General features: G+C 38.5%; 1 protein-coding gene across 3 annotated transcripts in view; it reads left to right on the top strand.

Annotated features, from left to right (window-relative positions):
- Window positions 1–24,930, top strand: part of LOC134674457 (fatty acid synthase-like) — a 71,144-nt gene extending 46,214 nt beyond the window's left edge. For all 3 annotated transcript variants that reach the window (XM_063532531.1, XM_063532529.1, XM_063532530.1), the window contains 23 exons: window positions 4,636–4,745; window positions 6,088–6,278; window positions 6,601–6,770; window positions 7,339–7,602; window positions 7,823–8,234; window positions 8,328–8,771; window positions 9,133–9,303; window positions 9,679–9,809; window positions 10,213–10,363; window positions 10,691–10,862; window positions 11,276–11,388; window positions 12,658–12,819; window positions 13,255–13,383; window positions 13,757–13,836; window positions 14,601–14,756; window positions 15,187–15,438; window positions 15,900–16,053; window positions 16,378–16,585; window positions 17,001–17,151; window positions 17,686–17,857; window positions 20,250–20,429; window positions 21,998–22,100; window positions 24,120–24,930. In XM_063532531.1, the coding sequence (XP_063388601.1) occupies window positions 4,636–4,745; window positions 6,088–6,278; window positions 6,601–6,770; window positions 7,339–7,602; window positions 7,823–8,234; window positions 8,328–8,771; window positions 9,133–9,303; window positions 9,679–9,809; window positions 10,213–10,363; window positions 10,691–10,862; window positions 11,276–11,388; window positions 12,658–12,819; window positions 13,255–13,383; window positions 13,757–13,836; window positions 14,601–14,756; window positions 15,187–15,438; window positions 15,900–16,053; window positions 16,378–16,585; window positions 17,001–17,151; window positions 17,686–17,857; window positions 20,250–20,429; window positions 21,998–22,100; window positions 24,120–24,712 (4,669 nt within the window). In that variant the 3' untranslated portion in view covers window positions 24,713–24,930. The remainder of the gene's footprint in view (window positions 1–4,635; window positions 4,746–6,087; window positions 6,279–6,600; window positions 6,771–7,338; window positions 7,603–7,822; window positions 8,235–8,327; window positions 8,772–9,132; window positions 9,304–9,678; window positions 9,810–10,212; window positions 10,364–10,690; window positions 10,863–11,275; window positions 11,389–12,657; window positions 12,820–13,254; window positions 13,384–13,756; window positions 13,837–14,600; window positions 14,757–15,186; window positions 15,439–15,899; window positions 16,054–16,377; window positions 16,586–17,000; window positions 17,152–17,685; window positions 17,858–20,249; window positions 20,430–21,997; window positions 22,101–24,119) is intronic.
- The last annotated feature ends 278 nt before the right edge of the window (window positions 24,931–25,208 follow it).

Raw genomic sequence — 25,208 nt, 5'->3', positions numbered from 1 at the left:
ATAAATATTTAATCGACTAGGGAAAACAAATGACGCAAATGTATTAGCTTATAAAATCTTGTTGTTACTATTGGTGATCCTTCATAATAAAATAAAGTGATTTTTACAAGTTGGAAATGTGTAATAAGGCAGAAGTACTAGTGCTCGACGCTGCACTAGTATTCGACATGGGCACTTTATGTCAAAGTGACAAGGATTAAATTTGAATACAGAAAAATCTTGGCCTTTCAAATTTAACCTATATTAAGCACTAGTACTTTTACTATAATTGCTTATGATTAGGTATGTTATTATAGGTATGTATGTTAGTATTTAATCATTTAGGGAATTGGACTTCATCTTGAATTGGAAGAGATCTTTTCCCAGCAGTGGGACACGGAAGGCCCCAAATAATCAGAACAAAATAATTGAAAACAAATAGGATTAAATTGCAAGGAAAAAAAAAGATTAATGTTAAAGATATTGTACCTAAATATTATAAATATTATATTATAAAAATAAAATTATACTGTACACCTGTAACGAGACTATCTGAGTAGATACGAGGGCTGCTACTTATGTATCCGGAAACACAAAAAATAAGAAATATCTATAGTTATAAATGGTTTTATTGCCTTTGTATTTGTCCACCAAGATGAATGATGCACTTTTGCAAATGTTGAAACGACTTTTCATAGCACTTTTTCCATTCTGATCTTGGTATACAAGACGTGCATTTTGTAGGCAAGAACGGCTCTTTCGCGAGTTTTTCTTTTTTTTTAACCTAATGTTCATGTTATATCTTACAAATGCTCGTCATATTATTGCCATGAGATGCCTCTATCTTGCGATATGTACTATAACCATCTTGCATTATGAGCTCGTTCACAGCATCTATATTTTGTGGGATGACAGCCGATTTTGAGTGTTTTTTTTTAAATTCGTCCTACTGTAAATACCGTAATATACTACGACCACAATTTATTCACTAAAACATTGACCTTCGATGGAACTTACTCCCCAAAAGTCGAAAAAAGTCGATCCATGCACTATTTTTGAGTTTATCCATTCCGAACATCGTAAAAAAAACATCTGCACGAAAATTTTCACAAGTAAATCCGTTGAAGGTGCAACAAAGAATTTTTAATAATAATGCTACAATGTAAAACCAATTGATAGACATGTGAAACAAACTGTATTTTGCTTCCAAAGAGTTCCATTTTTATATGTTATATCTATATTTTTAATATAGTTCCAGTAAGTGGCCCATTCCGGATACTGTATAAGTAGCAGCCTATGTACAGAATAGGACAAATTATAAAACTAATTATTAATTTGTATAAATTAAGGATCTGTGATTCTCAAATAATGCAATCTTTTCGGATTTTCATAAAAACTTCCAAGATATTTATCAATTATCATCTTGTTAATTAAGGTCTTATGTATACTCCATTGTAGCATTTTCGGTGAAGCGGAGTGATATTAGCGGAACTGGTATAAACAATTAAAACCCTAATGATTAATTAATTAATGGTTAATTATGTTAATATTTACCTTAGTTTACCATTTCGGAATTATCTATAGATACCAATTGGTATAGATACCAATTCCGTTAACACCACTCCGCTGCACCAAAAATGCTATAAAATTAACAATGTCTGTTAATTTCCCATTATTCGTTTGATTTTTCCCAAGAATAGAACATCACTAGTGGTGTCACATCGTAAATACGCCCACTATAATATTGCCCACTCTACTAACGAGTCTAAAGTATAGTTCCAACAAACTGAGATATATCACAATATTAGGTACCCTAACTTACTAAACGACTGTTGGCTTATACGGTACAGTTTACCACTATTTATGAAACAAGTTCGTACTTAATTATTGTATTTTATGCGGGGGTTTCATAAAGGAGAAATAGGTACAGTCACCTGCAATAATATGTTACTCTTCAAAGGCCGCAAAAATATGTGACACGCTCTTATGGCTCTACAAATAGATGGTGTCAGATATTTTGCGGCCTTTGTTGTGTAACATATTATTGCAGGTGACTACGCTGAGAAAAAAAAACAACTGTGTGTTAATGAAGCACGCTAGATACAAATACCTATATTACATTTTTGACCTTTCGTCATCGTACAATTATGATAATTTAATATACCGGGTGTGGCGTGTAACATGAGCAAATAATTAAAACATAGATTGTACTCCACAAACGGTGACACTTTTGTTCAACAACTTTTAAAAATTATGAAGTATTTAGACTCCATATTTTTCTTACAAAATAAATATTATCTTCAATGGACGCCATCACCACGCCATATCATTGTGATTGACGTTGCTTGTCAAGCCTTAAACATAACAAAATTCGCAATACATTGCGTCTTTGAATAAACTTTAAAGTGTATTAAAAATCAAAGTACAAGTTATTTTCAAAAGTCGCTGAACAAATGTTGATCATTATGAGGAGTACAGCCTACAGTTAAATTTTTTGCTCATATTAGATGCCACACCCGGTATGTAATTTTATTATTAACTTAAAATATTTTTTGTCACTTGGTTAGAATGGAAGGCACCGCTCTTTTGCTCAGTTCCTTAGTGGCAAACTACTGCCAAAGTAAGTTAACAGTATCTGTCTTGGAAACCGAACCAATCCGTCAGTTTCTTTTAATTAAAACTAGCAAGTCGGGAGTTCACCCTTACGCCCGGGTTTCTACCGACCGCACACGCACAGCCCCGATTTTTGTTCTCTACTCTATGTGGCATTACATCGCTTGTTACATAGAATTATTTCCGGGCCCAATTATTTTTCCGCTTCACAGCTAATTTTAGGGTTCCGTACCTCGAAAGGAAAAAACGGAACCCTTATAGGATCACTCGTGCGTCTGTCTGTCTGTCCGTCTGTCACAGCCTATTTTCTCGGAAACTACTGGACCAATTAGGTACACATATGTAAATTAGTGACAAATATGAAAGATGGACATATTTTTTTTATAATTTTAAAATACATAGGTTCGAAGTTATTTAAGAAAATAGACAAAAAAATGACCATTCCCCCCCCCCCTTTATCTCCGACCCTACTGGGTTATTTCGTGCATGGTGTGAAATAATTTATTTTAAGTAGAGAAAAGTACCCAATTGAGGTAGGTGCGTGCGCGACTAATAACGAGCGGCTAATATTAATCGCAGCGCATCCGTCAGTGGCCGCAAACAAATCGCTGCCGTTGATCCGTCGCGCACTCACACATTGACACACGCACATTGCCGGTTATATGGAACCAAATGTTTACGGTTTTTAGGCGGCTTTGAAGTAAATACAAAATACATACTTACAGTCAGCGATTCCTCGACTTCGAAAAATGGTCCATATGAAATACTATACCTAAATGAAAGTTGTCCCATCTTTAAAAACACACTCCGCCCGTAATGGCTTTGATAGTAAACAATACACGATTTTCAGCTATCAAAAAAATTGTAATTGGTCGTTAAAAGTTTAGATTGGCTGAAATAAAATCATATATTTTAATATTAATTGATTGGCTGATGGTCCGATGACATAAAAGAGACTGCGGGACCAGTCTGGATAAGAGTGACCAACAACCGCTCAAAATAGAGAGAGATTGAGAGGCGTATGCCCAACGGTGGGCGAGCACACGCTGAAGAAGAAGAAGAAGAAGAAGAAGATTTTAATATTATATTGTCAAAACTCTCTCGCGGCAAGGACTTACTTATATTACTTATATACATATATAGCTACATTAAATCACAGTGATAGATGGAAACATAATGTCACTCTGTCCTCAGTCACAACGTTTAACGTTACATGCGTACCTATACTACGTTGCAAAACGATTTAATTCACTATCTAAATGTAAATTAGACTAAATGAGTTCTCTCCAAAGCAGTACCTAAATGCTAGCGGCATTTCCCTGTTAAATCGCAACAGTGACGCCACATGCGTTTCGGAGCAGACTGCCCGAATTAGGACCAAGAATAGACAATTGAATTTAGCCACGTCACAGAATAAATAATAGTACCTACTAGGTACAGAAGAATCTCTAACAAAACGCGTCTGTTACGATCAGAACAGATATGGCCGCTAGGTGGCGACAGCGCCAAGCGCCGCTTATGGCAAACCCCAAAATTGGGGTCGAACGAATGTACTTTTAGCTACCTGTAGCAAAGCGATGAAATCGCGTAGTTAGCCACGCCTGGCCACGTTTTGCCCAAATTCTAGTGTTTCTGTTTGATTTTATAATGTTATTTTTTACTACTTTATTTTAAGCATTGTTACCTTTACCTGATTAGAAATGGAGTAGGTTTATTATAACAAAACATGTTTAAATAACAAATAGCAATCAGTAAACATTTCAATAATCAATACCTACTGGCTGTATTTACTTGCTCTCTTTCGACTAAATGATTCACAGTATTGACTTTTTTTAAGACTGCCTTGTGGCATTGACTCCTACCCATGTAATTGTATTAAGTTTACTGAATAAGTTTTAAATAAATGGAAACTTGACTTATGCTACCGGTCAGATAGGTAACATCGGTAACAGCCATTTACACCTGTCATGGCTAGTGGGAAAAGAACATAACCTTTGCCATAAAATAGGAAATAACTAAACTAAAATTCTGATTCTATTGCAGGTACGTGACTTCATACAAGGCTCAAGAGAAGATGAAGTCTGGAGAGCGTACCGTGAGGATGTCTATCGTGGATGAAGATAGCGAGTACATGGCTGGACACGTTGTGGATGGTAAGATTGTTAGAACATGTCATGACATGACATGAGACAGTAGCTTTTACTGACCCTGGTCATGGAAATACAACATACTAAGTAGCTTTTGCCCGCGACTTGTGCGTGGAACTTTCCAGCAGTTAGAGTACCTAAGTATAGGGCCTGGATAAAATCCAATGGTAATAATTTTGACTTTTTCTTGGTCTAACTCTGAGTAGCTTTTCATTTCATAAATTTAATCAATAAATCGAAAATCTCAATAAATTGTTAGTCACATAATTTAAACACACCTAATATAAATTTGAATAAATTGTTATTCACATACCTAATTTACACATACCTAATATGAGTTATAATTATTATCGAATATGTCAGATACGAAATACAATTAACGAATTCAAATTGAATTTAGGTTCCAATATGGCTGTCGCAGCCATTTCAATTCCGAACCAGATTAGTTGCGGTCTCGCTCAATTAATGCGGACCGAGTTTCATTTGAACTTTGAGCACTTCATCTACTCGGTATTTCTGTTCTATTTTCGGTGTCCGCTCCATTTAAAAAAGCGTAGGCCGTTGAAGTTTTAGGGACTTTGAAATACCTGTTTTGGGTAGCTAGGTGGTTCTTGTTACATATATGTACCTACTTTATAAATATTCTATAGTCGCGTTATCGGTTTACATCCGTAGCGACTTCCCCTGTTTATAATGTGATTCATAACCTTGTACGGTCAGCCATGAAAGTGGTCTGCCACTTTTCGACTCTATCAATCAGATGATAGAATCGAAAAGTGGTAGACCACTTTCTTGGCTGACTGTACCATTTGAAGATACATAACATACTGCTACTTAATGCCAATTGTTAATCAACATGCCATATCTGTGTAAGAGAATAGGCATATAGACGCTTACAACTTAAAAGCGATCGCACATGTCAATTACAAACCCTGGATAGAAATATTTCATGAAATTGTCTACCGTTGTTCCGAACAATTGCGAATTTTCTGAAGATTTGTAGGTATAGGAGTTTATTTGTCTTTGACATATCACCAAAAAATGCATATAAAAATAATCATCGAGTTAAACCGCTGAACGAAAAAATTAAACACGAAATCAAATGCGTCTGTACGGGAGAGCCCGTGAAATGCTCCAATATTCCTTTTCTGAAGGACCCTGATACTATCTTCTCTTCTCAGTCTTGCACTCTTGTCAGAGTGGTCGTGGCTGTTTGGATGACGCACATGGCTGGTCTTCATTTCCGGTTATTTTGGTGGACTTCAAACTTTCAATTGCAATGCCTTGCCTGATACTATAGTCCCTTGATAAAATCTGGACCTCCCAATAAATTCATCCCTTCTTCCAGGACGCAACCTGTACCCTGCCACCGGTTACCTGGTGCTGGTCTGGGAGACCCTCGGCATGATGATGGGAGAACTCTTCACTGAAGTATCCGTGGTCTTCGAGAACGTGCGGTTCCAGCGAGCCACCAACATCCCGAAGGACGGGAACCTGGAGTTTATCATCATGATTCAGAAGGGTAGCGGTAACTTTGAGGTTAGTTAACTTTTGGTTCAAAATCTTTTGAAAAAGAAGTAATTTTTGTTCGTAGGTCTACTTCTCGAAGAAGTGCTATTTCGTAGGCCAAATTTATCTATAAGCTGCTGTTAGTTACAATTGCATGATTGCAGTAATTTTGGAACCCCATCTAGCGAAAGGTACCTATTATTCTCTAGGAATCTTGTTTTGTTCTCTCTTATTAGCTCGGATGCATCTAGCTCCTAATTTTAACAAACTCGTAGCATCAAATCCCTAACGTTAAGTCAGGAAAAGGCCGTTAAGCAAAGACAATTGTAAAAATCTTGTTTGTTCTTTGTAGATCGTCGAAAGCGGAGCATCTATCGTGACAGGCCGCATTTACGCTCAGAAGGATGTTGGCCAGAACTACAGAGTATTGCCAGCGTTACCAGAGCTCAGTGGACCTAACGTCAAACATATGCTCACCAAAGATTTCTACAAAGAACTCAGACTTAGAGGATACCAATACAGGTAAGAAGAATGATCGACCTCATCATAAAAGTCAATGTAGTCCATCTACTTCTGAATATTAATTTATGAAAATGAAATGAAAATATTTCTTTTCATGCAACTATAGGCCCATAGATTAATACATTAAAACTACTATACATAATTATTGTAAAATATAATAGGTATTTATCTTAAAACTAAAAACACACAATTATGGCTGCGATGCAGTTCGCAACTCCATAGTGTCAGGGATAGGGTTTGCATGACGGATCCGAAATGTATGGGAAGATCCGCGGATCCGGATCCAGATCCGGATAATTTCATACATTTCGGATCCGGATTGCAAACCCTAGTCAGGGAGCCGGCAGCGGAACCGCCGGAACTTTACACTCGGCCAAAACTTCTCCTAAGTGCTTGGTTACACCATGATTCCCTCCTTAATCTAATAAATGATTTTAACGTACCTTACTCTGAACATACTCTTCTCTCTTGATCATGAAGTCGCGTGTAAATCACTACAGCTACTTTGTATGCTAAATGCATTCAAAATGGTCACAACAGTAGACACAACTTGTAATTTTTTCTCCAGCGGTCTCTTCCGTGGCGTCATCGGGTGCAACATCGAAGGCACCCGCGGTCGTCTGGCCTGGGTCAACAACTGGGTCACATTCATGGACTGCATGCTCCAACTGAAGATCATCGGACACGACACGCGCGGCCTCTTCGTGCCCACTAGGATTGAGAGGCTGTCTATTGACGCTTCCATGCATTATAACGCTATTTCCAAAATGAACCCTGAGTCGACTAAGCAATCGTTTGAAGTTCGAGTTTATCCTGACGTAGGAGTGATCAGGTTAGTACAAAATAAAAATAAAAAATTACGTGTAAGAGTTATCATGAGATTTTCTTCTTTCTGTTACTTTATCATGTATGCCATATACATATAGGAAAGCAGAGTACTTGGGTAAAGCTTCAATTTCTTCAGCTAGTCCAGAATGCAAGTAGAGCGGGCAGGGCCGGAATGTATGTTCTAATACACCGAAATTGTACAACCATTTTTTTCTCATATTTAGATCTGGTGGCGTAGAAATCCGTGGTCTCCATGCCACTCCAATTTCAAAGAGAGTTCCACTTGGAGTGCCTGTGCTCGAAAAGTACGAATTTGTCCCGAACTTCGGCAAGAACAAGATGAAGACTGAAGATATCTTAAGAGCCAACATCCAAATCATCCTTGAAAACATCCAGACCTTCAAAGTAAAGAGCATTGAGCTGGTTGATGAAGAATACAAGAACAACAGTTTGGAGCCCTTGATCACCCAAGTTGGTGACATACTTGGTGACATGCCGCTGATGCAAGCTGAACTGCTGGTTATATCTGAGGAAACCTTAGAGATGCCGAACAACATTACTGTGGAGAACAAGAAGATTTCAGGAGAAACGAATACGGTGCTGTTTGTAGGAGCTAACCTTTTGTCAAGGCCTGATGTAAGTAAACTTAGCCTTGTATGTAAAGGTAGTGATATAAATTGGATTTTTCTCATGGCAAGTACCTCCTAACGTTTCATATTTATTTCACAGACCCTACAGCAAGCCGCTTCAACTCTAAGAGACAAATGCTTCATCATTAGCCGTGAAAAGGAACGTCCCAACCCCAAGGAATACGCGGAAAAATACGACATTATCACCATCCACGACACAGGCTGCGAATACCTTGTCCTTTTCAGAAAGAGAGTTGGTGCCAAACCAGCAAAGTTCATCAAGATCGTTGCTGCTGATGACACATATTCTTGGATCGAGCAAGTCAAAGAGGAACTCAAAGAAGGCCAGAAAGTGGTACTTTACGGACAAAATGAGCACATTAATGGTCTTCTTGGTTTGGTTAATTGTTTAAGAAGAGAGCCCGGTGGTGAAATTGTTTATGGCTTCTTGATTTCCGATCCGTCAGCGCCTGAGTTCAATTCGGATTTGGAGTTGTATGAGGAACAGTTGGATAAGGATTTGGCTATTAACATTTTCCAAGATGTAAGTGTTTAACATATACAGTCAAGTTTTCTTTATTAATTTTGGCAGGAAAATGTTAATCCTTTGTCTAATTAAAAACAATATGTTCACTGCCTATTGAATGTTAAAGAAAAACAAAGGCAAAAAAATATCACTGTAAAAATTTGGCTTGTTACCAAACTCTTTTCACCTACAGTCTACCCTTTCTTTCCTCGTTATCTTAATTACTCATCACTATACTAATAAGCCAAAAATCAATATCGTTTGCGTCCATTTTACGTTTTTGTTATGTAATTGCAACTTTATTTTCATTATCTTATTTTACATATACATGATCGTTATCAACACTACACCAGCTATAGATTTAATTTTTTTTGTCAAGGGCCAATGGGGCACATACCGCCACTTGCTGCTCGGAGACTTGGAGACCACACGAGCTGAACATGCCTTCGTGAACACACTCACCATCGGAGACTTATCCTCACTGCGATGGCTGGAAGGGCCACTGAAGCATGACACTGTGTTTAAGGACCATGAGAAAGTTTTACTTCACGTAAGTACCCCTTAAGTTAGTCATAAAATTAGGCATCCTCTCTCTCTCTCTCTCTTCTTCTTCCTCGCGTCATCCCGGCATTTTGCCACGGCTCATGGGAGCTTGGGATCCGCTTCACAACTAATCCCAGGAATTGACGTTGGCACTAGTTTTTACGAAAGCGACTGCCATCTGACCTTCTAATTCCAACCCAGAAGGCGTCCTCATATACTAAAAATTAAGCCTGACAAGATCCAATTTCAAAACATTGTTTATTTATTGCTACGTGTTCCTGCCTTCTTTTATTGATGTCAAATTGTAAATATTTTGTTGTAAAATGTTTTTCTTGTCGAAGGTGAAGTCAATTATTAATCTCGTTTTTTTTTTATTATTCAGGTGTACTGTTCAGCGTTGAACTTCCGTGACGTCATGACGGCGACGGGCCGCGTGACAGTAGACGCTGTCGCCCGAGGCAGACTTGCGCAAGAGTGCGTACAAGGATTCGAAATCGTTGGAAAGACTAGCAAGTAAGTATAATTGCTCTTCCACCTCCAGCTTGAACAGGGACTGGATTGGAGACTATTGTATCCGGAGTTGTTTGCCCTGTAAAAACACTCACAAGGGCACATACCCAGTCCTTCCACGAGCATCCCACGGGCTGTCCCGTAAAATACATTTTATTTCGTGTAGATCAGAACTTCTTTTCGGCGTTTTAAACCGGTGATATACCTACTTGATTTCCTTCACCACTTTATTGGTACAACTCGACGATATAAATTACGCCTATGCGTGATTGGTTGTCGGCGCTACTCTTGCCAGCCTAACTCGACCAAGAAGCCTGCCGACGACTTCTGGGAGAGACCTCGGAGAATCGAGGTTGTTCCCGGTACTCTGTCAAAGAACTAGATATTTATGATTAACGTTTCACAGTGGTTCCCGTGTCATGGCTATGGTAAATAACAGCGGTATGGCGAACTTGGTGGAAGGCGACAGGGCGTTGATGTGGAGCATCCCTGACGACTGGACCTTCGAGGAGGCGGCCACAGTTCCGGTCGCTTACGGCACTGTGTATTATGCCATGGTGAGTCTCTTTCCTTTTCATATTAAATACCGCTAATAACTTTGGCCTCGCAAATTCTCCGCTCAGAAAATTTCTATAGGGATAGCGTACTTTAGCGATTCATAAGGGTAGTCATTGGAAATTATATGTTTCCTCGTCTGGACATAGAAATATAATTAGTCAGTTCGAGATCACACATGGTAATATTTAATTAACACTTATAACGAACAAAATAATATGTAATCTTCCAGTGCCCTTCCACTACTTTAGTTAAAACTTCTCTCAACTGTCCTTTTGTGTGTCATTTCTCCTCATGCAAGCAGAAACCTTACACCGTGTTTGTTCTAGGTCATGGTTGGTCAGATCCAACCCGGCGAGTCCATTCTGATCCACGCCGGTTCTGGAGGTGTAGGTCAAGCTGCCATCAGCGTAGCGCTTCATAATGGCTGCGAAGTGTTCACCACCGTCGGCACAGCTGAGAAGCGGGCGTTTATTAAGAAGCTGTTCCCACAACTTAAAGGTACGGTGTCTGTTTTGTAGTCATCCATCCACACGAGTCTATCCTTGTTACTTTTCCTACAGCTTAAAAGTAGGGTGACAAAGTCATTGTCAAACAGATCCAAAGAGTCGATCAGCGACCACTCTGCATCTACAGACATGCTACACATGCTGCTACGTTATTATATTATTTATTATTTATTTATTTAAACTTTATTGCACAAAGGAAAACTTATCGTACAAAAGGCGGACTTAATGCCAAAAGCATTCTCTACCAGTCAACCTTAAGGCAAAGCATGAGATTGTGGGTGTGAGTGGGAGATTATAATCGTCCTCTTTTCATTTCTTTCACCTTATTAATAGTATTAGGATTTGCCTTAGAATTTGATTTTGAAAAAAATAATTGCCTTAATACATTTTTTTCTTGTTATACAGACAGCCATATTGGAAACTCCCGTGACACATCGTTCGAAGACATGATCCGACGAGAAACCAACGGCAAGGGTGTCGATATGGTTCTCAACTCTTTGGCTGATGAAAAACTGCAGGTAAGACTCGATAGAAATTTTATTCCTGTTTTATATTAATTTGCAGTGAAATACCTGTTTGAAAATGTCACGTTTCTCTTAACAAAGATAATTTTCCTTGATTTCGCGAAGGACTCCTAATACACTTGAATTCTTACTTACACACAGCCCATCGACACCCCATACTTTGATAAATTATGAAAGCCCTTGTTACCAACATTGAGGCATAGAAATAATCTTATCGAATTAAAATGACTGCTGTTGCATTTTGGTGGCACATACCATACTTGCTTTTAACATAGACGTATTATACTTACTTTTCTTTAGGTTGGTATGATTGGTAGTAAAACGTCAAACGTCATTTGAATTGTCGTGAACGTGAAAATACGTGGTTATTTTTTATTGTAATTGGTAAAATAACTTTAGCTGTTATTTAAATGGGGGCCAAATCTTTAAGGAAATGTGAAGTTTGTAGTGGGTGTGTAAGAAGACTAACTACTGACGCATTTTTGGCCAAATTTCCAACTTGATCCGAACAGGTCGGTAAACTGATGTTTGTATGCAATATTTTCATTTTTTACTTTGAGTCGTTAACAGTTACTAATTTAATTAGTTTTAGTCGTGTACAATCCATGATTAAAACGAAAATATTTTGTGAATAAAGTATTTTTAAGTAAAAAACTAAGTAACCTATGACACGAATAGTGTACGACCAATTTTATCGATAATCTCTTTATTTCAGATGTCGATTATGGGCAAAGCTGAGGAAAAGGAAATGAGGATTTGGCGTATTTATTTACCTATTCAAAAGCTGAATGGAAACAAGTTCATTTGTGGAAATCATTCTCCATCCAGTGCCTTCAATAAAAAGGGACCAGATTAAAAAAGAATGCGCGCGAATTCAGCATATTGTAATATGCCTACTTGAATAATAAACTATGTTATTTTTATCATGTAAAATAAAATTGTTTATATATATATATAATGTTCTTTTATTTTATTAATAGGTAGTACAGTAGGTAAATACAGCAGCACGTATCGCACATTTATCGATATCGATAAACAGTAGGTACTGGAAGTGTCGAGCCCTAGCGTTGTTTTTTTTGTGTTGGTAGTATTGTGTGGTTTTTCTTTTTTTAACAATTATGGCCTGGATGCGAGATCTTTAAGCCTGTATTTGGTGTGTTGGGATATGTACGTTCATAATTCGGTTCGAGGATTGTTCGAGAGTGCCGACTCTTAAAACGTAGTGATTATATGCTCTTTGCTTACACATATTCTTTCCTACAGGCCTCAGTACGCTGCCTCGGCTACCGCGGGCGCTTCCTCGAGATTGGCAAATTCGACATTAGCCAGAACACGCCTATAGGCATGTACTTCTTCTTGAAGGAGACTTCCTTCCACGGCATCATGTTGGATTACATCTTCGACCAGAGCTTCGAGTTCAGAAGGGTTAGTATTTTCTGATGTGGCTTTATATTTACCATTTACTGCAATAATTAGTTTTTGTCTTAAGGCTATGCTTAATCTAATCTAATGATAAGAGTTTACTTAACGAATTATCGTGTCCACAGGTAAAAATGTAAATTATCAATTAGAGTCTGTGCGGAAAGAGAAGAGTCGTGAAATGTTTGTGCAAATTCAAAGTTTAAGTTTCTGATTTGTGGATAGACCATATCCGTTCTTTCTTGTCGTTCCAGTTATCTATAACGATGGTTCGTTCACCTACCCTCTGTTGGTTTGTTTTTCTTATGGACTTGTTTATCTCCATTTTAGGGATAAATATTTCATTCGTCACGAGATCCTACTTCGTAGGAACTTACAAGTTACCTTGCAATGACCAAGCAATTCGAGAGATTTCGCACTAAATCTAACATTTATTTACAGAAACTGCAAGGCCTTCTAATTGCTGGTATCGAGAGCGGAGCTGTACGCCCGTTGACATACTGCACGTTTGAGAAACATGAAATCGAGACAGCTTTCCGTTACATGGCGGCCGGGAAACATATTGGCAAGGTACACTAAGCTTTTACAAGCAATCTCATTTCTTTTGGTCCTGCTAAGGTAAACGTCCGCGTGCTCGACGCTGTACTAGTATATAGCATGGGCAGTCTATGTCAAAGCAATATGGGTTAAATTCGAACTAAGAGGATCTTTCTTCATTCGAATTTAAGCCATGTCACTTTGACATAGAGTGCCCGTTTACTTATTTGTTCAATGTCTCTATCGTGCAGTATCATCTCTTTTATATTTTAGCCGAAGTTACGTTGTTAAAAACTTCAAACCCAACTCTTTCTTTTTCTCTCTTTCTTTATCTTTATGCGGTGGTCAAATGAAAATTGGTTTTATCAGTTCTAAATATAAATTCCTATCTATATTTGTTGGACAGGTGATAGTGAAGGTTCGTGAAGATGACCGCAGCCATAGAACCGTGAAACCAGCGACCATGCACGTTGACGCTGTTCCAAGGTAAGAAACAGGGTACCTAAAGTATCAGCCTAAAATTCTCGAGAATTTCAATTTAGTTCTAGATTCAATAGATATAAGATAGGTACTGGATTTAATTAATATTTTACAACATGAAGCAAGTGTTCCCATCATAAGATCTATGATGCATGTAATTGTATGCTGTATCAATAAGACTGGATTTCAGTACATTCACCTGTTCGGATTAAAATTGGTGATATCCTCAGCAAAAAATATTTTAGGAAAGTGATATTGAGGAAGGATATTTAGAGGAACAAAATATTCACTGTGAATCGTCATTATTTAACAAAAATCTTCATTGATAGGTTATAACTTTATTAGTTACTCTTCTTCCTCGTATTATCCCGGCATTTTTGCCACGGCTCACATAGGAGCCTGGGGTCCGCTTGACAACTAATCCCATAATTTGACGTAGGCACTAGTTTTTACGAAAGCGACTGCCATCTGACCTTCCAACCCAGAGGGGAAACTAGGCCTTATTGGGATTAGTCCGGTTTCCTCACGGAGTTTTCCTTCACCGAAAAGCGACTAGTAAATATCAAATGATATTTCGTACATAAGTTCCAAAAAACTCATCGGTACGAGCCGGGGTTTGAACCCGCAACTTTCGGATTGCAAGTCGCACGCTCTTACCGCTAGGTCACCAGCGCTTCTTAATTACTTATTACTTACTGTAATTTAAAAATTCTCTGAAATGCGCCCCACTCCAGTTGGTATAAAAAATCTAAGTTGAGATGTATTTTCAGATATATGTGCGATGCAGAGAAATCATACGTGATTATCGGAGGCCTTGGAGGCTTTGGTCTGGAATTAGCTGATTGGCTTATCATGCGTGGAGCCAGGAAAGTTCTACTCACCTCACGCCGTGGCATCACCAATGGCTACCAGTCTTCGAGACTTCGGTGGGTCATTATGTCCCCATCCCAATCCTGTCAGTCCAAAGACGTCTTATTAGACATGTATAAAGTAAAGAAGATGCGTTGAAACTTAATGAAACTTAACCACTTTATCTCAACCAACCAGCCTTTAATATTTCATCCAGAATATATCTGTTGCTACATTTGTACAATAATCAAACCAGGAGTAGACTTATTCCTACAAATGTTCTTGTTTGGCAATCAATCTATCTATCAATTAAAAAAATCCGCTACATTGGTTTTATAGATTTCTGCCAGAACATTACATAGGTAATATCTTTCCTATAGTTATAATAGTCATCAACTATACATTTCAGGCTACTAGAATAATTAGGACTCTACAAATCTACAAGGAATATTAAACGTCCTCCCTTGTTTTCATACATTTGACAACTTAACTTATTTTCTCTAACAGCGCATGGGCAGGATACGGAGCCGACATCCAAATCTCCACCCACGACGTCACAACCGAAGCGGGTTGCGAAGAAATGCTAATGAAGGCGCTGAAAATGGGTCCCGTGCAAGCAGTTTTCAACCTTGCCGTCGTGCTCAAAGATTCCATTTTCCAAAATCAGACCCCGGAAACTTTCAAGACGTCGTTCGCGCCTAAGGCCTTGGCGACGATGCATTTGGATAAATTGACTAAGAAACTTTGCCCTGGATTGAAGTAAGTTTGATTTCTTCCAATTAAATGGTTTTATACACCCTTTTCTAATTAAGTCATTTTTACACTCTCCTGCTCTCCCCTTTTTAATCGTTTCTGAATTATCTATTTCATGAATTTTCGCATAAGGTAACAGTAAATAATTTTCCCCGTTTAATTTCCCATCATTTATAGCAGTCAGTATCATGAGACATACCTCTAAATATAATCAAGCAGATTGATCGGCCTCTTTGTAATACTTTGTATCTTGTCACGGTGACTATCAATATAAAAGCCTCTAATAATCTGAAATTATTGTCGCTGTTGCAAAGTACAAAGTGGCATAGAAATCATCTTAACCGTACATTATCATTATTAGAAAGTGAAGAGCCTATTGTTTGTCTCTGTTTTCAATCGTCTTCACTAGGCATCATCAAAGTTCACATCAAGTTCTGTCAGGAAGTAAAGCCAACCTTATTTCACAGGGACTTCGTGGTATTCTCATCTGTATCCTGTGGTCGAGGGAACGCCGGTCAGACCAACTACGGTCTTTCCAACTCTGTGATGGAGCGTATCTGCGAGTGGAGACGGAAACTCGGATTTCCCGCTCTCGCTGTTCAGTGGGGAGCAGTTGGGGATGTGAGTACAGTACCGTCTTTACCATAAGGGCACACGAGGCCCGTGCCCAGGGCCCCAATCTTCAGGGGGTCCCGAAGGACGTTAGTAGGAAGTAGAAAAATGTTAGTTTAATTTGCTTTCTTTACTCTCCAAAAGGGCCCCAGCATAGTTTAAGACTAGACATCCTTTTGAGTGAATTGCATTATAGGGTTGGGCGCGAAAACATTGAAATTGAGAGAGAGAGAACACGATGAAATTTTTTCAAAGCAGTGACGATATTTCCAATGCAACTTGAATCCGCTGTTCCGATATTCCATAGGTATCTAACTCAAATTATCCATCCAGGTGGGCCTAGTGGCGGACATGCAAGACGAAGACATGCAGCTCGAGATCGGAGGCACCCTGCAGCAGAGGATCTCCTCCTGTCTCCTGGCGCTAGACAAGTTCCTGAAGCAGGACCAGGCGGCCATCGTGTCGTCCATCGTGGTCGCAGAGAAGAAGGCTGGAGGGTCTGGGTGCGGCAACCTGGTTGACGCTATTGCGCAGATCATGGGTAAATATACTCTTTATTGGACTAGTGGGTGTGCGTGATATAGGCCTTGAGAACCCCAATGGCTCCGCCAGTTTTTAAAATTTTCCGGAAACAGATTCGAAAAAATAAATGAAAAAAAGAAATTTCACTAGAACCGGTTGAGAAATGTGAGAACATCCGAACATACGAAAGGATTTTTGTCAAATCTGAAATGTTGCATTTGAATGTAACCTATATTAAGTTACATCATTACTGTGTACTGAGAAGACAACTTCTTCTGTTTTTTTTTTCTAGTATTAGGTAGGTAGAAAACAATGTCAATTGTTTGTAGTGTGCACTGTGTGCAGCTATGACACACGTAGCAACAGTTAACGATCCTAAATTTTACTTGCATTCTCTTAGTTTGCAAAGTAACTAACCTGATGATATTTCACAGGCATCAAAGACCTGAAGACAGTATCTCAGCAAGTGTCCCTGGCCGAGCTTGGCATGGACAGTATGATGGCTGTGGAAATCAAGCAGACCTTGGAGAGAGAGTTCGAGATCTTCCTTACGGCACAGGACATTAGGACACTCACATTTGCCAAGTAAGTATACGAAACCTGATAAAATCGTTTATTCGAGTGATTCCCAATAATTCCCACTGTCGGGTAAATTCGAAAATGGACAGTAAAAGGATAAAATTAAGAGATAAGATTTTCTGTAATATTATGTACCTCTACAACGTTCGAGAATGATTCGGAACTACCTGAATACACCTTAAATAGAAAAAAAAAATATAGACTCTTTATTTTAAGTTTATTTAGTTTATAGATAGTTTGTATTATTATTTTTAACCAAATTATAGTTGTATATTTATTTAATACTTAATAGTGTTGTAATAAATTTAAAAAAAAATTGAAAAAATCTGAATAATCTGAGGAATAAGGGAGATAAGAAGATACCTACAAAGGTTGTTAGAAGACTAATCAAAATCATCAACTGTATTGTTTTAGGATAAGTCAAAGAAAAAACTGCTAACCAAAAATATAATTGGCGGTAAACCGAATGATTGCAAAGAGGTCATTTTTAGATGAGCCTGAATAACAAACTAAAATCACATAATTATTCTACTTCCATAGGCTGGTAGAACTCACGGCACAACGCGAAGCAGAATCCTCAACCACGGCCGCTCGTCCCAACACAGCTGAAGGTGCTGCTGGTCTCAGGGTACTCATGAGGAACTTTGGTGAAGAGCGATTGGTGTCTGAGCCTTTCATCTACATGCCAACTATGGTCACTGATGGAACTGAGGTGAGAATCTTTAACAACTTGTCCCAATAGGGCTGCAGGTGCAGCTGATCTCAGGGTACTCATGAGGAACTTTGGTGAAGAGCGATTGGTGTCTGAACCTTTCATCTACATGCCAATTATGGTCACTGATGGAACTGAGGTGAGAATCTTTGACAACTTGTCCCAACAGAGCTGCAGGTGCAGTTGATCTCAGGGTTCTCATGAGGAACTTTGGCGAAAAGCGATTGGTCTCTGAATTATTAATCTACATGCCGACCATGGTCACTGATGGCACTGAGGTGAGAATCTTTGACAACTTATCCCAACAGGGCTGCAGGTGCAGCTGATCTCAGGGTTCTCATGAGGAACTTTGGTGAAAAGCGATTGGTGTCTGAGCCTTTCATCTACATGCCAACTATGGTCACTGATGGAACTGAGGTGAGAATCTTTGACAACTTGTCCCAACAGGGCTGAAGGTGCTGCTGTCCTCAGGTTACTCATGAGGAACTTTGCGAAGAGCGATTGGTGTCTGAGCCTTTCATATACAGACCATGGTCACTGATAGCACTGAGGTGAGAATCTTTGAGAACTTGTATTCATATTAATTCTAAGTACTATTAAACCTCATCGGTTTTGAAGTTCCATATGAATTTTAATGACTATTATTGCCACCAGTAATCCCCTTTCTGAATAATAATTTGCATAGTTCAGAGTAAAAGGCACTCAAGTATGCGGTCTCACGAATTCATGCTAAATTTTTTCCCAGAATAGCTTATCCTTATTTTTGTAATTTACTCCTACAAAATATTTTTAAGGAGAGGAAAAAAACATGATGTTTTACCACTTAGTTTTTTGTACCTGAAAATACTATACTAGGTGAGTCACAATCACAATACTCACAATGCAGTACCTATAGGTAGGTACTATAAATTTTGCCGTTCAAGGATCGGGTTATATAGCCACGAGCGACGCTGTCGCTATAGATAATACAAGTCATAGATGCTGCTTAAATCATCTGTAAAGATGCATAGGGCCTAATGATGATATAATTTAGGTATTTAGTTAATTTTGAAATATATTTCTTGACTAAAAAGCAACCCCTTTCCGAACTGCACACCACTACATGCACAAAGGGTTTCAGCTAAGTTTTTGACTTATAGTGACATAATAGTTACCTAACTAAAGTTCAGTTCTGCGTTAGGAAGTGAATCATATGCCTCGATTAACTCTATGTTTCACTGTATAAATGGGTCTTAGCATCAGACTAACTTAGTAACTTAGAGCCGAAACTTTGTGTCACAAGCAGCGATTCGGTCAACCGTACTAGACATGCCTAAAATGTGCATTTGCTCTAATTGTAATTACGAAATTGCACTAGAGTTAGTATGAACTCCAGTCAAAAAGTTCCGCTTTCGTTCCGGAGTCGTGGAAAGCGTGAGTCAAATAAATGGGGGAAAAATAGCCTGCTTTTGATAGCTCTAGTTGGCTCTAGTTACTAGCGGTCACCCGTATTATAGTTGAATATTTTTAAGCTGACAGTTTAGGACTATGAGAGCCCACATATCTACCTACCATTGGAATAGAGTTCATTGCAAAATATGAAGCATGTGGGTCGTTATGTGGCTTAACGTTATATGAATAAAAACGTTAAAATTTAGTTATACGTAGTGCCATTTTAGAACATTTAAGTATTTGGGAATTTCCCTACCTATGTTGGCTTAGAAAACTTACCTAAAGTTCATGTTTCATTCAAATATATATACCTTATGGTTTCTGAGTAGGTAAAGTTGCTGTAATATACGGGAAGATGAACATGACAAAACTATATAAGGTTCGATGGGGTAAGGGATGGTAATCATTGGGGCAAGAGACCACTTGTAGGGAATCATCAACATCATACTGATTTTCTTGCCCGGAGAAAAATAAACTATATACCGGGTGTAGCCTGTAACTTAAGCAAATAATTAAAACATAGATTGTACTCCTCAAAAGGTGACACTTTTGTTCAACAACTTTTAAAAATTATGAAGTATTTAGACTCCCTATTTTTCATACAAAATAAATATTGTCTTCAATGGACGCCATCGCCACGCCATATCATTGTGATTGACGTTGCTTGTCACGCCTTAAACATAACAAAATTCGCAATACATTGCGTTTTAGAATAAACTTTAACGTCTATTAAAAATCATCTGAACAAATGTTGGTCAGTATGAGTACAGCCTACAGTTAAATTTTTTTGCTCATATTACAGGCCACACCCGGTATACTTAACTGCCTTTCCTCAAATGACCTTACCTACTTGCTTTTGGTTACTATAGTTATCATTCGTCGCCCGCCGCCGTATTTTAGAAGTCATGTGGGTATATTAATTCTACCAATGACAGATTACTAGACCCTACACATGTTTCAGGGTCACGAAGCCATCCACGACACAGAAAACCCGCCCATGTTCATCCTGCCTGGCCTAGAGGGCGCTGCGTCCGTCATGGAACCGCTGTGCAAAAGGCTCAAGTGCAAGGTCTGCGTGCTGCAGCTTGGCGTGGAGAACTCGAATGAGGATATTGAGGCTATGGTCAATAGACTGTACTTGGTAAGTTTATTCGTTTTTCCATGATACAGAGAGCCCATGTTCATCCTCCCTGGCCTGGAGGGCGCAGCGTCCATCATAGAGCCACTCTGCAGGAGGCTGAAGTGCAAGGTCTGCGTGCTGCAGCTAGGAGTAGAGAACTCGAATGAGGATATTGAGGCTATGGTCAACCGGCTGTACTTGGTAAGTTTATTACATGCTTTTCCATGACACAGAGAGCCCATGTTCATCCTCCCTGGCCTGGAGGGCGCTGCGTCCGTCATGGAACCGCTCTGCAGAAGGCTCAAGTGCAAGGTCTGCGTGCTGCAGCTTGGCGTGGAGAACTCGAATGAGGATATTGAGGCTATGGTCAATAGACTGTACTTTGTAAGTTTATGCGTTTTTCCATGACACAGAGAGCCCATTTTCATCCTCCCTGGCCTGGAGGGCGCCGCGTCCATCCTGGAAGCTGAAGTGCAAGGTCTGCGTGCTGCAGCTGGGCGTAGAGAACTCGAATGAGGATATTGAAGCTATGGTCAACCGGCTGTACTTGGTAAGTTTCAGGGTCGAAAACCTTTCACAGAGAACCCCTCAATATTCTTCTTCTTGGTAAGTGTGTTATTTAAAAATGCCAATCGAAACATATAATCTGGAAATAAGTACGTAACTTTTCGTTTACGTCAATTATGTCTATCATCCGAATACATTTGTCAGTTTTCGATTGGTTTCTGTCGATAAACGATTGTGGTATTTGTGGTCTTGGGGGTCATCCATTAATTACATCACACGTTTAGGGAGAGGGAGGGGGTCAAGAAAATGTGACATATTGTGACATGGGGGAGGGGGGAGACACCAACTTTGTGACGTCACTTTAACTTCATCAGTAACCGAAAATTTATTTAAATTATTTTATTCGCTGTACATTTAAATAACAAGTTTTTAAAACGACAATCGTTTTTATTCGTTTAATTTTCTTTCCTAAGCAGTTTTGGGTTATAAAATTACTATTATTTATACCGTCAAAAATATTTTGATAAATTATTAATAATACTTAGGTACTTACTTAATTCGATTTGGCGATTTCGTAGAAAAAATGTGACGTCACACTAGGGGGGGAGGGGTTTGCCAAATGTGACCAAGTGTGACAAGGAGGGGGGGAGGGGTCAAAAAACCTAGAAATTCGTGTGACGTAATTAATGGATGACCCCTTGGCCGCTGCTGTCAATTTATTTTAGGTAGAGATTTCTGCATCTTTTTTAGTATTAAGTGTCAGTTAATAGATTCGAGGCCCAAAGCTATAGCAATCTAGGGGTTGTGCACAAATCACGCGAGGTGTTTTCGGCTACTTTTCGTTTTACTTTTTTTGTGTGTTTTCGTGACCCCCCCTCCCCCAACGAACCTCGCGTGATTTGTACACAAACCCCTAGTGAACCTGTATAAATACAGTAGAGTTTTATTATTTATATACATGTTTAGAATAATAAAGAATTGAAGGTTGCGGGCGTGTATTTAATACAATAAGTAGCTAATTAGTGCGTCATAGACCACATTTTTATGACTTAGACTTTACTTAACTAACTTGTATATTTCAGACGGTGCGGACTCGCCTGGCCCCAGGAGGCCCCTTCACGCTGCTCGGCTACAGTTTCGGCTGCCAGTTGATGCTGGAATTGGCTGCTAAGCTCGAGGCCGAAGGTCAGTGACCCATCATTAAACTTTAATTACTGCCGGATTCGAACTTTAAGATACATCAATTAATCTGAAACGATATGGATTAGATGTGTCAGTGTCAAAAGTGACGTACTTATTTGTTTGAAGAAATGTCACATTTGACAATGATATCTAATCGATATCGTTTCTAGATCTATTAATTGGCGTACTTATCTTAAAGTTAGAATCAAGCCGTTAGTTTCTTAACGACAACTATTTTGGGAATAGAAAATTTTCTGATGGACCGAGTTTCATCTTTTTGCAGTTTTTTCGTCAGAGTTCGATAAAGTTTGATGCAATATATTGAGTTCTCTATTATGTACAATATAAACGAAATTTTACTGACCTACAAAATCTTAATTTGAGTTACGAAAACGTATGGTAGGTATTTTCGTAAATCAATGAAAAATTACTTATAACATTTTTTGTCCCAAATTGGATTTGTATTGGAGGAAAAAACTACAATACAAAATAAAATTCGGTTTTGATACTGAGCGGTATGGATACAGTAATACAGTAAACGTTCGGCCCACGCTGTAGGTATTCGCCTTAGCACAGTGAACTAAAAAGGTTTTTACGGCACATATGGTCCTATTTTTCCGCACTAGTGCGTAAAATAGCACTTTTCGTGCGATGTCAAAAGTTTAAAGGGCCATATGTACTGTAAAAGGTTGTACGATACACGTGCGAATAGATAATTCGCAACTCGTGTCGATTTAAAACACTCCCTTCGGTCGTGTTTTAATTTATCGCCACTCGTTTCGAATTTTCTCTTTTACGCACTTGTATCGTAAATAACTATTCTAACATTAATAACGGTAGGTATGTGTGAAATTCTTTAAAAAACTGTATTAACTAACATGTTTTTTGTAATTTAAAATGTCCTTCTAGATTCCCCCAGGGGACTAACATGACATTTATGTATTTGTATTTGAAACCAAACTCACTTAAAATAGCATAACTCTAAATAAACTTGCCAACAATAAATCTAATTAGATATTGAGCTGTCTCGACTTCACTCTGTCTACGAAACGTCAGTGATAGTGAAAGTTTTAGTTAGTTAGTTAGTTAACTAATAATGAACGGACTAAAGTTTAACGCCATTGTTCTCGAAATATCCCGTAATTGTAAAGGATAGTCGCAGTTTTATTTTCAGAGGAATTCTACTTTGTTTTACTTTTAATTAGCGGGACTAGCGTTTGTTTGTTACGAAATCAGTACCTATCATTTTTAGGGTTCCGTACCCAAAGGGTAAAACGGGACCCTATTACTAAGAGTCTGCTGTCCGTCCGTGGTCCCGTCCGTCCGTCCGTCCGTCTGTCACCAGGCTGTATCTCACGAACCGTTATCACGCTATCATCATCGTCATCGCGTTAGCTATCGCTAGACAGTTGAAATTTTCACAGATGATGTATTTCTGTTGCCGCTATAACAACAAATACTAAAAACAGAATAAAATAAATATTTAAGTGGGGCTCCCATACAACAAACGTGATTTTTGACCGAAGTTAAGCAACGTTGGGCGGGGTCAGTACTTGGATGGGTGACCTTTTTTTTTGCATTTTTTGCATTATAGTACGGAACCCTTCGTGCGCGAGTCCGACTCGGACTTGCCCGGTTTTTTTTTTAATATGTTAAAAATGTTTAATTGTTCAATTTTAAGAAGCTCCCCTCAATACCAATGAGACGGGAACTATGTTCGAAATGCCATTAGATATTCGTCACTTGCATACCTACATCGAAAATAATGCAAAAATCGAAAGTCGCGAAACGTGTAAGTGTAGTGTAAAGTGGGGTCAGACTATTACCGGGGTTATAACACTTTTATGGAATCCTCATACTGTTTGTCTTGCCCCAAGCAAAATAAACTATGTTAGTCTTACCCCACCTTACCTCAATCCTAAAAAGTAAACTAGGTTATGACCATTTTTAAGCTGCACCTATGTTAAGAGCGTATCAATATATTTTAAGTATCACTAATACCTATCAACTTTCTTCCAACAGGTCACAAGAACGGTCTAGTGTTCTGCGTTGACGGAGCCCCAGACTTCCTCCAAGCCATCCTCACCACCGTCATCTGTTTCAAGAGCGATGCCCAACTCCAGAACGCCCTGATCTGTCACACCATGGACATTGTCGCCCCCAACAACGAAATCTCCACCGCCCTCATTGAAAAACTCAGTCAAATGGAAAACTTCCAAGAAAAAGTCAAAACTGCCATCGAAATGTCCCCAGTACAATCCAGATACACACCGAAATTCATCGCCTCAGTCGCTGCCGTCACTTATGATAGAGTTAAGGTTGTTCTTAATTACAATTCGAAAGATGTCAAGAAAATACAAGCGCCAATAGTTCTTCTGCGTCCTAAAGAGAATCTTCCTAACTTAGTATGTGATGAGAACTATGGTCTCGATAAGTTCACGCATAGCAACGTCACTGTGCACTATTTGGAAGGCACTCACGTAACTATTATTGAAAATAAGGACTGTGCGAATATTATTAATAAGGTTTTGATCGAGAGGGATGGACAGACGGGCAAGCAGATGCAGAGTGTTACTACTATGATCCAGAGTCACAGGCAATTTATTTGCAGCTAAATTTAACCAGATTCCTATTGACTGTGTAACTTTTCCTTTCTATTTATGAATTAGTACTTTTGCTTGAATATTTTAAAGAAAGTTGTGTTTGTGTTGCGTTTTACGTAATTTATTGCGTTTGATATTTTTAATCACGAAATTCCTGTAGTAATTAGTTCTATAATTAATTATTTATTGTTTTTGGGGGTAAATTAATATACTACCTAATATTATAAGTGGCCGTACCTATGTTATTTAATTAGATTATATGAAAATTGTTTAAGTTTCGTTCCTTTAGGTTAGCATTGTCCAAAGAGACGCCAGTACCAAAAAATATTCACTAATTAAGATTAAATTTTTATAACATATTGTTTTAAATATTGGAAAAGGTAAATTTTTAGGTGCAATAATCAATAGCAATTATTCGGTGTTAAAGAAGGGACTATTAAATTAAATATTATAATAAATTACAGATTTTCTTTTACCTTCCTTTCCTTTTTGTAGCTTCGCTGATAAG

The sequence above is a fragment of the Cydia fagiglandana genome, chromosome 20 (genome assembly GCF_963556715.1).
Source record: "Cydia fagiglandana chromosome 20, ilCydFagi1.1, whole genome shotgun sequence".
In the NCBI taxonomy this organism is placed as follows: Eukaryota; Metazoa; Arthropoda; class Insecta; order Lepidoptera; family Tortricidae; genus Cydia; species Cydia fagiglandana.
The sequence above is the reverse complement of the archived record's forward strand: the minus strand, read 5'-3'. Positions and strand labels throughout refer to the sequence as shown.